Below are 14223 nucleotides of genomic sequence, written 5' to 3' on the forward strand. Positions count from 1 at the left end.
TTAATTAATTCAGTTGGACAGCACTGATCTAGATTATGAATAAATAACCTTTAGAACTTAGTACTAGTATGGGATCTGGAAACCCATTATCCAGAAAGTTATGAATTATAGGAAGGCCATCTCCCATAGACTCCATTGTATACTTAATCCCAACTAATATATAATTAATTCTTATTGGAGGTAAAATAATCCTACTGGGTTCAATTAATGTTTATATGATTAGACAAGGTATGAAGATCCAAATGACTGAATAACCAGTTATCAGGAAAACCCCAAGTCCCATACCTGTACAGTGATTCTTTATTCAGTAAGTGACTGGACAATCCACCTTGCTCACTTTACACAAACTTTCTAAAGAGTTGCACATGGAAGATTTTATTTATTTCTTGAGATACAATTAATTGCATTGCTTTAATATCAACATGAAATATAATGTGTGGCCATTTTAAGTGTTAGGGACTAATAATCTCCTCAAGACTCAAATGTTTAACATCTGCAATACAATTTGTATTATTTCAATGGCACAAACAATGTAAGGAGGTGTTTTGAAGACAAGTATCTGCAGGATGAAAACAACACAGAAAACCAATAAAAAATCTGCATACTTATTTGGGGTGTACTTAAAGGTTACGCAAGCCTTTTGACTTTAAAATCCCCCAAAATACTCACAAAAGCTCCCAGAAGAACATACCTTTTCTCCCAGCAGATTTTGTATCACTAACAGCTCAACTTCAGCTCTCTTAGCTACTTCCTAGTCTATTGTGAAGCTCCGCCCCTTTGCTTCTCTGAGCTTTCCTGCTCTGTCTGACTGTAAACAGTCAAAACGGTGTCTGCCGTGCATGCTTGCTGCCTCTGCTTCAATAAAAAGCAATCAGGCACGCACAGTAGGCACCTATCTAACCATCATGCTCAAAGAGACAAGGAGAGCTCAGAAAAGAAAAGGGGGCAGAGCTTCATTGTAGACCAGGAAGTAGCTGAAATGAGCTGCAATTTTCAACTTGTAATTTAGAAATGACATGAAACTGAATGCAGGGAGAAAAGATGTTATTCAGGGCACTATTCAGAGCAATTTTAGAGATTAAAAAAAGGCTTACGTATTCTTTTAAGTTCATTTACTTATTCTTTAAATTTCCCTTTAAGAACCAAAGATGATTTTTAACCTCAAAAAGCTAGACCTAGGTAAATGTATGCAAAACCAACAACTATCTGCACCTTTCTAAAGCATAGTATGTAAAGAAACAGGTCATGATGAATCTAAGAATATAGGAATACACAGAACTTGGCCCCCTTGGCACTTGTATCCCTAAATCTAACTGCTAAAATAAGTATTTGTTTTAAACGTTCTAAAGTACATAAGGTTACAGTACATACGGTATATAAAAATACTGAACAAATTTTCCTGGGACCATATAAATGTTTCCCAATTATACCATTCTCTTTTAAAGGGACAGATGAATTGATCCTTCAAAAGAGCTCACTGATACACACTGAAAAATGTTCCTATCAGAACCGGATGTATTTGAATGTACAGATACTGTACAGTTTTCAGCAGCTTAGCCGTATTTGCCACTCTACTGAAACCACCTTATAAGCACATCTAAAGCAAAACTGTGATTAGGTGAAGTTTGGCAAGAAAAGAAAAGAAATTCTTCCTTGCTACTGAAACCAAACCCGTACAATGAGTTGTAAAACAATGTATGTTATGTGTGTATTTGTGAATGAATAGAGAAGCAGCATATACACTGTAAAACACTGAGTCCCTTATTATAAGGTGGTTGCTCGTAGTACAATATTAAGAATCCATACCCATATATAAAATACATTAATAAAAAATTTATATAGTTTCTTTAAATTATCAGCTCAAAGGCTTGTTATATGTGATATTAACTTAGATCTGGAGAAACAGGGATCTCCACAATATGTTGTGTTCCTGCAGATTATGGTTCCAGTATATGGAAGGTATTATAATATCCAATTACATCTGTTCATGCAGTGCTGCTTTGTGACTAGTCAACCCTTTTCTTTGAATTCTTTTTCTTCTGTTTAATTATGAGCAAGTCCTGGTCAACAGCACAACTGTCTCCCTTTTTGCCCTTATGTTTCTTCCTCCAGCCTTTTTTAAGCAAATTTTTCTTGTCTTCCTTGAACAGGTTGCTGCCATCATGCTTCTTTGAAGATTTTTTATACTTTAAGTAATCATTGGGGCGTCCACGGGGGAAATCCTCCTCTGTTTCTTGAAGGCCAGATCTTTTTTTCTTACGCTTCTTCGTTTGCTTTGTCTCTGCACATTCTTCATCCATGAGGGTACCCTGCTTCTTTTTTTTACTAGGACGTTTCTTTTTCCTTCTCTTGGCAGGTGGCTTAGCATCTTCCTTGCTTTCGTTGTATTCCCCTATCTCCCATGTCAGAAGGCCTGCTTCCTGGAGATCTGTAGAAAGCAAGGGTATGACTTTATACAAAATGTGACTATATTGTATGTATACTTTTGGTCTTGTGAATGCACACATCCAGAGGTAATTAGCTTAATTAAAATGTTGGAATGCAATTTATTTAACACATTTGTAGTGACTCAAAGCTTTCTTTTCCAAGCATAACTGCAAATGATTCCAGGCTTGGTCCTGCATAGGCTTTTATTTTTTTCCTAAGTTTACAGGCATTATCAGTCACAAATTCTCACTAAATTATCAAAGAAAATAACTTGCAGGCTTTGACATAAATAAATATGAAAGATGTCTGTCTGCATCAAAAACAGGAGCTCAACTCATTTGTACCACAAACACTCCAGCCTCTACATTAAGCTTGTCTGATCATCATTTTAATTTTAAGAACGCATTTGAAAAATAATCAGGTATATGCTGTCTTATATTCATATAGTTAAAGGGCAGGTTTCACAGCATACTTTCAAACTTCCCTAACTTTAAATATATATAAGTATGAGTAGCACTCCAGACAAAGGTCTTTATTAATGTCAATTAAAAGAGTTAATGCTGGGGCATCAGGCCTTATTATACATTTCAGACTATGCCCTTAGTCACAGGCACCATAGCTAGCCTTTTAGTTACATTAATAAAGACCTTTGTCCGTAGTGCTGCTCATCCTTTTTTACTTTCTTGCAAACATTACACACTAACTTCCCAGCACCTACATAATTACAATCCTCCCCACGACCATCGGTCGTAGGAAAGATCATTTGTCCCTTCTAAGAGCTGAATCATCAGATATGCAGGTAAAAACAAAGAAATTCTTACCCCTATCTGATTATTCAGCATTAATGTTTGCAATGTTCAGGCACCTTCAAGGCAGCCCAATCAAAATTTTCAGACATGCCCGATCAACAAGATGACCGAAATAAGTTGCCTTTTCCCCCACCATACACACACTGATGATTATACTTAACTTCAGTCAGTGTCCAGAATTCTAGCTGGTGCTAATCTAGGCTGTATGTAACTAAATGATTATGAATCATTGCAACAGATTTAATTGTTACTGACCAAACACTAACAGGCTCAAATCGGGCTGATCCAAATGTATAGTAGAAGCACCATCTGGGATCACTCAGGGGATCTATGGTGTTTGGTTGGCCATCAACCTATATTTATTATGCTTTCTCAGATATTTTGCAGACCACGTAAACATGGCCTACAAAAAATACATGTTCCTTAGAAGCTGAACACCAGCAAATGCAAGGCTGAAAAAGAACATTTTCCACTAAAAAAACAAATTGATATCTAAATGTGACAAATGAGATAATAATAATCTGGGTAAAGGATTGTTTTGATTTTATACTGTGAATAATCAGCTGCTAATTCAGTCAAAAGAGGCATATGGGCACCTTAAATGGCTACATAAATGATTAATCAACTATAAAAGGTTTACAGGCTTATGTAATAAAACACACTAAGTTAGCCTAGGTGCAGTAACCCAGAGCAACCAATCAGAAGGTAGTATTTTATGGCCACCTGTTTAGAAGCAACAATCTTATTGGCTGCTATGAGTTACACTTAGTGCCTTTTATTACATTTCAGAGTATATTTTAACAGCTTACATTCTGGGGTAATATGTTTGAGCAGATAAAAATGGTTATTAAAAAAAAAAACTAAATTATTAATACCCCAAACTGTTCTGAACGACAGGTAGGAATATGTTGCAATATGTTTACGTTTGAGTCTGATATTTGTGCTTACAGCACCACAGCAAAAATATGAATCATTTATGAGAAAGAGGTGAAAGCTGCTTTTTTTCCCACTACTTTAATTTCCTGAACTGAAAATATGTTTAATAAGAGAACAGAAGGAAATTGACCCTACAATGTGCATGTCAAATGCTGATGGAACCTTAGAAGCTCAAAATATTTGACTTACCTTTAATCTTGCTTTTTGCTCGTTCATTTCTTTTCCAGATATCATGTTCACGGTCATAAGTAAACACAAGCTGACAGGTAGGGAAGTTGTCACTGTGCATCCTCCTTTCTTCACATTCCTGCAGGGGAGGAAATAGATGAACAAAACACTAGATTTTAGAAAATGACTAAAACTGTTCCTTTTACTTTTAAAAAGTTCTCTCTAGAGGTTGTCCTACTGCCCAAAGCTATCAAAGGATGCTAGCAGCTATATTAATGGAATAATGTTCACAGCTCCCCCTTACTGGGCACCCAGCCAGTAGCCTTACTGTCCACATGCCAGCTTTAAAGCTTTTACCATTATTGAAACTCACATGTCTAATAACTATTTAACCCATACCTGGGTCTTAAAAAGTGACCTGATATGGAATAATACTCACACTCACTTACTTCAAGGAAAAAGTGCTTAACCAGAGGAAAGTGAAAGTGAGGATTGAGTGATAGCCTTCAGGTTAAATATTGCAGTGAGGCAAATATTAAACATCTTAAAAATAAATTGCAAATAGGATGAGATGAACACATGACGTCTCATTTAAATGCATGTATTTTTCATCATAGCTTACGAAGAAGCAGTATTGCCGGTAGCCCTTCAATGTATAAAAAAGCAAAAAAATATACAGGGAAATTCTAAAGCCAGATGCAATGTTGTGGTATCTGTGTAGCAAACTATGTCCTCTTGCTGCTCTTCTTAATCTGTTCTACCCCACCCCCTCCCCCAAGTAATAAGTCAGGTCAAGCCCCCCATAGGTATTTTTAGACTGTCGGGAGGGCTTTCAGGGGGTGGGGGTAAGAATTAAAAAGTGATATCATTATGCACCAATGTGTCCCTTACTAATGCATTCAGTAGGGCTTCATGGACCCACACAGTAAAAAGATGTATGCAAGGTAAATGGGGTTTAGATTACCTTGTATAACAGACCATGGTCTAATCCTGTGTCAAAAAGTTAACCACGCTTTCCTAATGGCTTCCATATACAACTCTCTCCCCTTAAGTCTTGTTTATTCTGTATCCTTTTTTTTTTTTTACTAAAAATCAAAACAAAGCAGACCCAAGAACTCAAATGAAGCTACTTGTGCAGGTAGTTGGAGTATATTGGTATCTGAAACATGTGTGCTTTGTAAGGATAAATACCACATTAGCAAATGAAACACTGTTTGCTTGTATTAGACTGTATAGAATAAACTTACATAGTTGCAGTGGCCTTTCTTAGCACAGTTACAGCAGTAAACAATATCCTTTTGGCCAGTGTAGGACTTGGGTTTTTTGATTGGTCCAGCTTTATTCTGTAAGGGAAAAGGAAACATGAATTAGTTTAAATATTTAAGGGATTTATATTAGTAGTTGTCAATTTAGCTTTCTATTTTAATTCTGCTGCTTAATCTGTTGATGAACTACATCTCTCAATCTGGCTGAATCCTGGCACAAGGAGCTTTATTTCTACCACTCAACATCAACTGAAAATTCAGCCAACATGCCACAAGTTTTATATTGTTGATACCTTTATTTACAAAATATATGTGGATAATATACCCCCTAGTGTAATTCCTAACTATATTAGAAGTCAACTACGGCCTCAGGCTTTTATATAGGTCTTGTAACTTTAAATAATATACCCCCTACTAAAATGTACAACAATATAATGAGGTGTGTTCCATCATCACACACAGTGCCTTGCTGGTTCTGAGGAAAAAGCTGAACCTCAGTTGAAAATCTTAAAAGCAGTCTGCACATATTGTGCCATGCAGAAGAAATAACAATACCCATAGAAACTCTAGAACAAAGGGGTATTCTGCCCTTTTAAGGCCGATTTACAGAAGCACTAGTACTGTGCATGAGATACACCCTATATTGTTGCCTTGGAGAAACAAAAACTTCTCTCATCTTGACTTGGAAATATGCTTTTCTAGAAACTGACCAACCCATATATCAAGATTTATGAATACAGGTCGTCTGCTCTATTTTGCTATTTTGTCGTTATAAATATTGAAATGAGGCATATTTGTTGGGTGATATGTTGGAAATGACTGCACTATCAATATATGGAGGGTAATGTGGTAGATAGCATTACCTATAAAAAGCCCACCCCCATCTGCTTTTCTTGCTGAAAGCCTTTCATGCACCACTAAACTTGGTAAATATCAAAAGATAATGCACGAGCCTCACCACACCAAGGATTTAGGTGCTAATGTGTCTGCGGAGTGCTGCTGATGCAAAGATTACAAATCGTTTTTTCTTAAATGTCATTTTACATAACCCTTTTTTTCTGCTTGAGTAGTTAGTTAGGAACGAATGCCATTAAAACACTTAATCATTATCTGGGAAACTATCCTTCACCACTAGGAATCTCCATGACAAAGACCAGTAGATCAGGCAGCAGGCAGCCTTGGCAGAGTTTGTCTGCTGGTGAAATGAATATTATATGCAAATAGATGCTCCGGGCAGCTCCCACAGTGACCTTGAACCGGCCGGCATCTGAACCAACTTACATATTCAGAGGCTCATCAGGAAGCTAGTACTCATTACTTCTAAAATGTCTGCACCATCACTACCATTAATTAGAGTGATACCAATAAGAAGTACCTATATTTATTCTGGTGTGTTATTATAACCGTGAAGGTTTCCAAATAATTTCTGGAAACAAAAATGGATGTGTAATGTCTAATGTACTAATGTGTGTAATGTAATGTACTAAGAACAAAAGCTATTATAGTATTGTCATGGACACTTCAACTTGTACACCAGCTATATTTATACCTTTTCAGCCTATTCAGCAATTTTTATATCTTTTCAATTAATTACTTACAGCTACACAGTGATATAGATCCATGTTCCCCATGATTTGCAATATGAGAATGAGACACACTTTCAAAACCTCGATTGTCTGATATTTATTAAGTGCAAAAAAGTGAAAACTCAAATGTAAACATTTGCCATCTAAAAGTTTGTTTCTATAGAAGTCAGTAGGAGTTGTCCTAGGCAAAGTTAAACCATATTTTCAAACTCAAATTATTTGAGTTTTTTTATTCAAACAAGTTTTTCTTATTAATAAATAAACAAGTATTTGATACACGAGTTTATTAAATTTACAAAAACAAACTCAAATTCGAAAATTGATAAATAACTTCATTTGTCTAAATATAGCTGGCTACAATCACTGTTTTTATACCTTGGGATATACATATATTACTCCAATTAACTCATTTATTTACAAACAGTAATATTTTGTAAAAGTGAGGCTTTTATCCAAACCAACCCAGTTTCGGCCCATTCTTCCAAACAGATTTACATCAGGTTGTTGTGTTTAGCCAGATGAATACATTTGCATGGCACTATATCATACTCTTAGATTAATTTAGTAACATCATGTCTCTGCTGAAAATACAGGTATTCATACCCATCTGACCCGACCATCAATGGGATATCCTTTTTTGGGAATGTGACAGGTTTAATTTATGCAGCCGGACATTTTATTGAATTTTAAAGGGAAAGGGTTATTGAGATCCGATTCTAATTCTCAGCGAAGTAATTATGTCAAACATTGATCTGAGGCACTGGTATGGCAGCTTTACTAAAGGATGAGTTTATTTTTCCATTCAGATTAAAATTAAAGTGGAAGTGAGCTTGTACTTAATGGTAATTAAGCTGCATGGCTCCATATTGGCAAAATAATCATACTTGGTTTATTTAATGTTTAAAAGATTTTTTCATAGCCTTCATTTTTTAGTGATCAAAATCCATAGTGATCCACTAGCTATTTTTAAAACATTCAAGCTAATTATACTGCAACAAAAATCTATCGTTCTGCCTAACCGTGTACAGTACAAAAAATATGTATAGCTCTTCCATGATGCTTTATGGAGAATGCTCAAATAACATAGTTCAAACAAAGATGCATATTCAATCCCTACAACAACCCTATCTTTACTATATTATTTATATTCTTAATGTTGGCAACTCAGGAAGACAACTCTACCAAGAACTGTCTTCAACTCAAAATTACACTCCTCATTTCCAGAGATTTCTATTTTAGGATAAATAAGCCACCTCTACGAATCCCTTTAGCAAGGCTGCATAATGAATTTTCACTGATGCAAATGGAAGCTGAGGAAAGGTACCTTTAAGGCTTTATTATTCTATTCTTTATCTTTTTGGATAATCCTACTGCCTGGGTTGAAGGAATAAAAAAAACAGCGAAAGAAAAACCCTAGCCTGGCAAAATGAAATTTAGCTCTCAGCTCCTAGAAAGGAGACATTACAATATAAACCAAGAGTTTTCTCTTAAAAAGAACAAAAAGCCTTCAGCGTGCCTGGAACAATGAATAATATATGCAAGATAGTCGGATAGCAGCAGTTCACTCAATGAATAAATGGAAATGAGGTGCTCCAAAATCTTCATGGCTTAAAACACATCCCAATTTTCTCCAAAGGTGGCGACTTTTATCCACTGGTCCATGGCTAATTTTACATGGAATGCAAAATTCTTATTCAGATCGTCCACAGCATTAAACTTCAGCAGCATCCCTGTGCAGCTCCTAGTAAAGCCACCTTACATTTATTTTTTATTTATAAGTGAGTTAACAACTGCTTTCGTTTTGATCCCAGCCTACCCATAAAGCAAAATACAAGTGTAAAATCTGACCTAAGCATACATGCTTCTCTGCAGTAATGTGCACCTTAAAGAGAAACTACTTCTTAAAAGGACACCACAGATATCTACATTTTATTTCCCATCTTAAACATATCCGAGCCTTCTCTGCCTTATTTTTCCCCCCTTCTCTCTCTTATACGTATTGCTTTTCTACACTCCTCGCTGCAGATGGACTGCATAAATAAGCAATGTGCTATGAGGCTTCAGACTAGCCGATAAACCCCTTTCAATTTTCATGCCAGCTTCTTCTTTTGTAATTCAAATCTGGCTGAAAACTGGCAGCTCTGAAAACTGAAACAAGCACTGCCACAAATACCTTGTAATGCTATCGACCTTGTCTGCCCATGCAGGGAGGAAAGGGGGATGCATATGTGTCTGCAGTCATCCAGATAACATAGCTCATTTTTTTCCCCTTGGATAACAGGAACCAACGCAAGCATGTGGACCAGAAGCAGTCATTGCAAAGCAAGCAGGAGAAAAAGTCTCTTCAGAACATACTGTGCGCGTGTGTGTATAAGAATAATAATGCAAAAAAATGTATATATAAATGTACAGACAGAGCACATACATATACTGTCAGCCTGTAGTCTTTATTGCTTGCAATTTATTTGATTCCTTTTGCCATCCATATAAACTCTACTTAAGGAGTCTGTTTACTTTCCTTAAATCTGTTTGCCATATTTCCTTTTAAAAAAGATTAACGCTACAAGCAATGGCGGCATGGAATCATTTTTCCAAGGGAATAAAAGGAAAGCTCTGCTTATCAGTTGCCATCAGAAAGTTCATTAATCAGCTTGGCTTTGTGCCCTCCAAATTGAAAGGTTAAGTAATCCTCCAAGGAATATTTCAGGGAAGTGCAGTCAATTGTCCAGAGAGGAGCTGCCATTCATTTCACATGGGATCAGTAACTTGGTATCTTACCACTGTTCTGAGCCCAAACAATTGTGAAATGTCTAAGAGCAATAAATGCATTAAATATGTTGGAGGGTAGGAAAAATACAGAATATAAAATAGTATTAACGGTCTTGTTTTGCAATCAACTTGGATGGCACTCTTATTTGGTTTATTGTTCCTATGAGATGACATATACTAAAACAAAAATCAACATTTAAAAATAACAGGCAACTTTAAATTTACCCATGTAGTATATTAAAATTTAGATCAACAATGACTTCAGGTTAAATGTGTCAAACATCAACAAACAATCATTTATATAAAGCTCTGTGACATGGTGACATTTGTGACTATACATTGCAGGGACATTAGCAACTAGAAATGCATCAAATCCATCATTTTTGCCTTTGGCTGAATATAAAATCTTTCAAAATTCTAATATAATTTCTAATTTGCATTCTTACATTTAAGGAAAAAAATGAGAGCTTTGAAGTCACATGACTTGCTTCAAAAAGTGCTAGGATTCAGTTCACCCATTTGAAGCCCAACAATTGGCTGGGTTCCCCTTAACAATGTTACAGGTATTTGTAAACATCACTGTATCAACCACTCGGTCATAGTTTCAAGACCTTTAAGGTGGTTTTCAAAGAGTATCTTCTCAAATCTTACCATTTGGTGGGGGTAGCACCACAGTTTCAGAATCACTGGCATACAGCTGGAAGAAGTTGTATGCTAATCTGCAACCAAGAAAATGCAGTTGACATTCTTTTCAGTCATGGGTGATTAACTGGGTGATAAATAATGCAGAACGTGGGGCAGGAAGAGACTTCCCATTGGCTGATAAATAATGAACAAACACAGTGCTGAATGACACTGCAGTTAGAAGAACACATATATAGTACCATACCAGATCATGCATGTTATTATTTGCAGTATTACATCACAGTGACACAAAATGAAACACTTTTTCGTTACAACCCTTTGTTGGTTGTACATCCCCCACTTTACAGAGGATTTACAAGACAGCTCTGAATTTGCGAAAATTGGATACTGGAAATCACCTCTGGTTGTACAGAAAATTTGCCAAAAATTAATGTTTGTAATGTTGCAACATCAGCTAAAACTCCAACTGTGGGTTAGTTTATAAGCATGGTATGCATCCAAAACCACACACCATACAGTACCCAACTTAGGTTTGAATGCATAACGGATGCAAAAGTTAAGAAATTCTGATTTTCCCTAATATTTTGGTGGAATATTTCGAAAGGTATAATTCAAGTGATTATACTTGCACATAAAGATTTTAATCATAGAGGTCCAGTTGTCAATCAGCAAGGCAACAGGAGGAGCAGTTTTTTTGTTTAAAAACTATTATCATTTGTTCAATGATATTAATGTCTACAATAAAGAGCAAGAACCCCCACTGCCTGGTCTTCTTTGTCTCAGACAGTAAATGTTGAAGGTGAAGAAACCAAAGGGCTTATTCATGTCTAAAAGTGCAATTGTAGTCCTTTCAAATTCTCAGTCAGTTGCATGTAAAACTACTTTTATTAAACATACTTGCTTCAAATATAATCCTTGCATTTCTGTACAGTTGCAATCGGTGCCACCTCTGCCAGTTTCTTCCTGCCTTCCATTTCGAATTCAGAACTGATGTGTGTACTGACCCCCGGAGCTACTACCTGGTCAGAAGGTGGTGGTAGCTCCAGGGTTCCCATATCAGAAGGCGCATCAGTACTCGATTTGGAATAGAAAGCAGGAAATACTGAGTGGTTGTCTTTATGACCAGCATCAATTACAGCACACTAGCTCCTAAGGAACTGGACGCAGCCAAACCTTGGAAATTATGCCAGGGAAGGATGGAAATAATGGAATTCTGAGTAAAACTGCTGCAACGTGGGGGGGGGGGGGGGGGGGGGGGGGGGAGGGGGGGAAAGAAAAAATTGCACTTTGCTAACTGCACCTGTGGACATAAACAAGTTTTAGAAGTACAGAAGAGCAAGGGTAAATACTGGGAAAGAAAGGGAAAGTAAAAATGTGAAAAGAGACATGAGAGAAGAAGGTTAAGGCAGTGGAGTAAGAAGACAGTAGAAGAGAATCTGCATTGCTAAGCTTTGTTATATAAATCAATTAATCCTGTTAATGGCTATCACTTAATAATTTTGGTGCACATAAACGTTTGAATTAAAGGGGGTGTAAAAAAAAAAACCAAAACACTCAGAAAGACAAAACTTCTTGAGGATTGGACCAATACGAACCTTTAGATCCTATTTCTGCATGTACTGGGCTTCTAGTACTCATGGTACTATCAGATTCAGAGAATATTTTCAAGTAATTTGCAAGAAGTTTTGTCTTTCTAAGTGTTGAAACTTAGTCCTATTAGGACTTTCAATTCTAAATAACTGGAGAGCAACATTATTGTTACATATACGCTACTGTTTGTAGCAATTTATGACAACATTTGGAATACATAGTTGCCCTTTTTCTCATCACCTGTTGGTTATTTCCCCGGCATGTCTATTCCATTTGGCTGAAATTGGGAGGTTGGGTATCTTACGTTTTTAAATCAATTTTTTCTTGCCTTTTCTTACGGTTAATCTTTTTTTGACTTGGTGATTTTAATAAGACACAAATAAAAGTTAATTTTTAATAGAAGTGTGCCAATAAAAATGTGTTATGTGTAAATGAATGTTTATTGTTTAACATTACAGGAATACATGTAGACATCTCTGACCAGGTCTATGCAAATATAGGCTTTCTGGTGGATCCTCTAAGCACTGAGCATAAAGGGGTCATGTAAGTGGCCCTAGGCTTCCTGTTGAGTTTTAATGGTCTAGGCAGGTAGTCTGTTTTGTTACATAGTTAAGGTGAAAAAAAAAAGAGTCCATCAAGTCCACCCTTCCAAGTAAACCCAGCACACACAAACCTATACTGACCTATCTATATACTCACATACATAAACCATATATACCAACATCAATACTAATGGTAGATTTCAGTATCACAATAGCCTTGGATATTATGTCTTTAACCTAACATTCTAAATTTAACCAGAACAGCCTTTGTTTTGCAATGAGCTAGTTTTTAGACAAAATATTTTATAGGCTCCTATGTGTACAGTATAGACAATGGCTGTTTCACACTGCAATGGATGTCTGGGATGCTGGGAAATTGCAAATACCTGTTCTTGCTTTTCTGTCTATTTTGGCTGGCTTGAAAATAAAAAAAGACCTTGAATGTGGGAAATAAGCATAGACTTTACTGTACCCAAGATGCTTGTGTTCACCGGTGCTTTACAATTCACTCTATCATCATCTCTAGATAACTTGGCAACAAAGTACAACTGTTTTATACTCTTCCCTTGTATGAGCTTTTCCAAACAATAAAAGAGCATTGTACAAAAACGAAACACATCGCTGCACACTAAGCAATATCTGATATTTCATAAACTGGGCAAAGCCTTTGTAAGCAATCCATGAAATTAAACAAGCTTTGATAGGTCAAGTAAATATGTCTGCAAAATTAAAAACTAAAAAACTGCTATGTCTCCATACTATTGGCCAGTACTAAAGTCTATACTTCAGCAACAGGTAACCTCAATACTTATAAAAGTGAAATTTAAAAAAAAATCTGCCTCTTGTCAATTATTATAAATAATAGAAAAAATAAGTTATTCAAAATGTCCTTGAACTGGCAGAAAGGCATAGCTGTTTGAGCAATGTGCAGAGTGGCATCTTAGTTAAGACACACTGCCCAAGGAAGTTCCCAGGACAAATTCTGAGCTATATTTCGGAAAAGACAATGTCAGTCTTTGGCTATAGGCAAAGCCCCACCTAAAATATTATTTGCAGACACAAAAATGCTAAACAGAAATGGTTTGCATCTTGTGTATGTGAATTAGGCTAAAGACAGTGTCCATGGATATCAGACACAAAATAACCCTGTACATGCCACATGCCATTCACCTCAACAGCACACTTTATTACTGCTCCAAGTAAATAGGGCAACGGCAGGACTTGCCTACTAATAATGAAGTAGATGCTACCTAAAGGAAAACTAAACCACCAAACAATGTAGGTCTCTATAAAAATATATTGCATAAACAAGCTCATATGTAAAACCCTGCTTCATCTAAACCATTTTCATAAAAATATACTTTTATAGTAGTACAGGTATAGGACCCATTATCCAGAGTGCTCAGGACCAAGGCTATTCCGCATAAGGTATCTTTCCATTATTTGGATCTCCATACCTTAAGTCTACTAAAAAATCAATAAAACA

The 14223-nt window shown here is 36.2% G+C and overlaps 1 protein-coding gene across 2 annotated transcripts in view; it reads right to left on the bottom strand.

Moving 5' to 3' along the window:
- Positions 1-359: 359 nt before the first annotated feature.
- zcchc7 (zinc finger, CCHC domain containing 7) overlaps positions 360-14223 on the bottom strand; it is a 98422-nt gene continuing 84558 nt past the window's right edge. For both annotated transcript variants that reach the window (XM_002935880.5, XM_031906686.1), the window contains exons 7-9: positions 5588-5683; positions 4362-4479; positions 360-2428 (exon numbers count right to left, since the gene is read on the bottom strand). In XM_002935880.5, the coding sequence (XP_002935926.2) occupies positions 2007-2428; positions 4362-4479; positions 5588-5683 (636 nt within the window). In that variant the 3' untranslated portion in view covers positions 360-2006. The remainder of the gene's footprint in view (positions 2429-4361; positions 4480-5587; positions 5684-14223) is intronic.

The sequence above is a fragment of the Xenopus tropicalis genome, chromosome 1, assembly GCF_000004195.4.
Source record: "Xenopus tropicalis strain Nigerian chromosome 1, UCB_Xtro_10.0, whole genome shotgun sequence".
In the NCBI taxonomy this organism is placed as follows: domain Eukaryota; kingdom Metazoa; phylum Chordata; class Amphibia; order Anura; family Pipidae; genus Xenopus; species Xenopus tropicalis.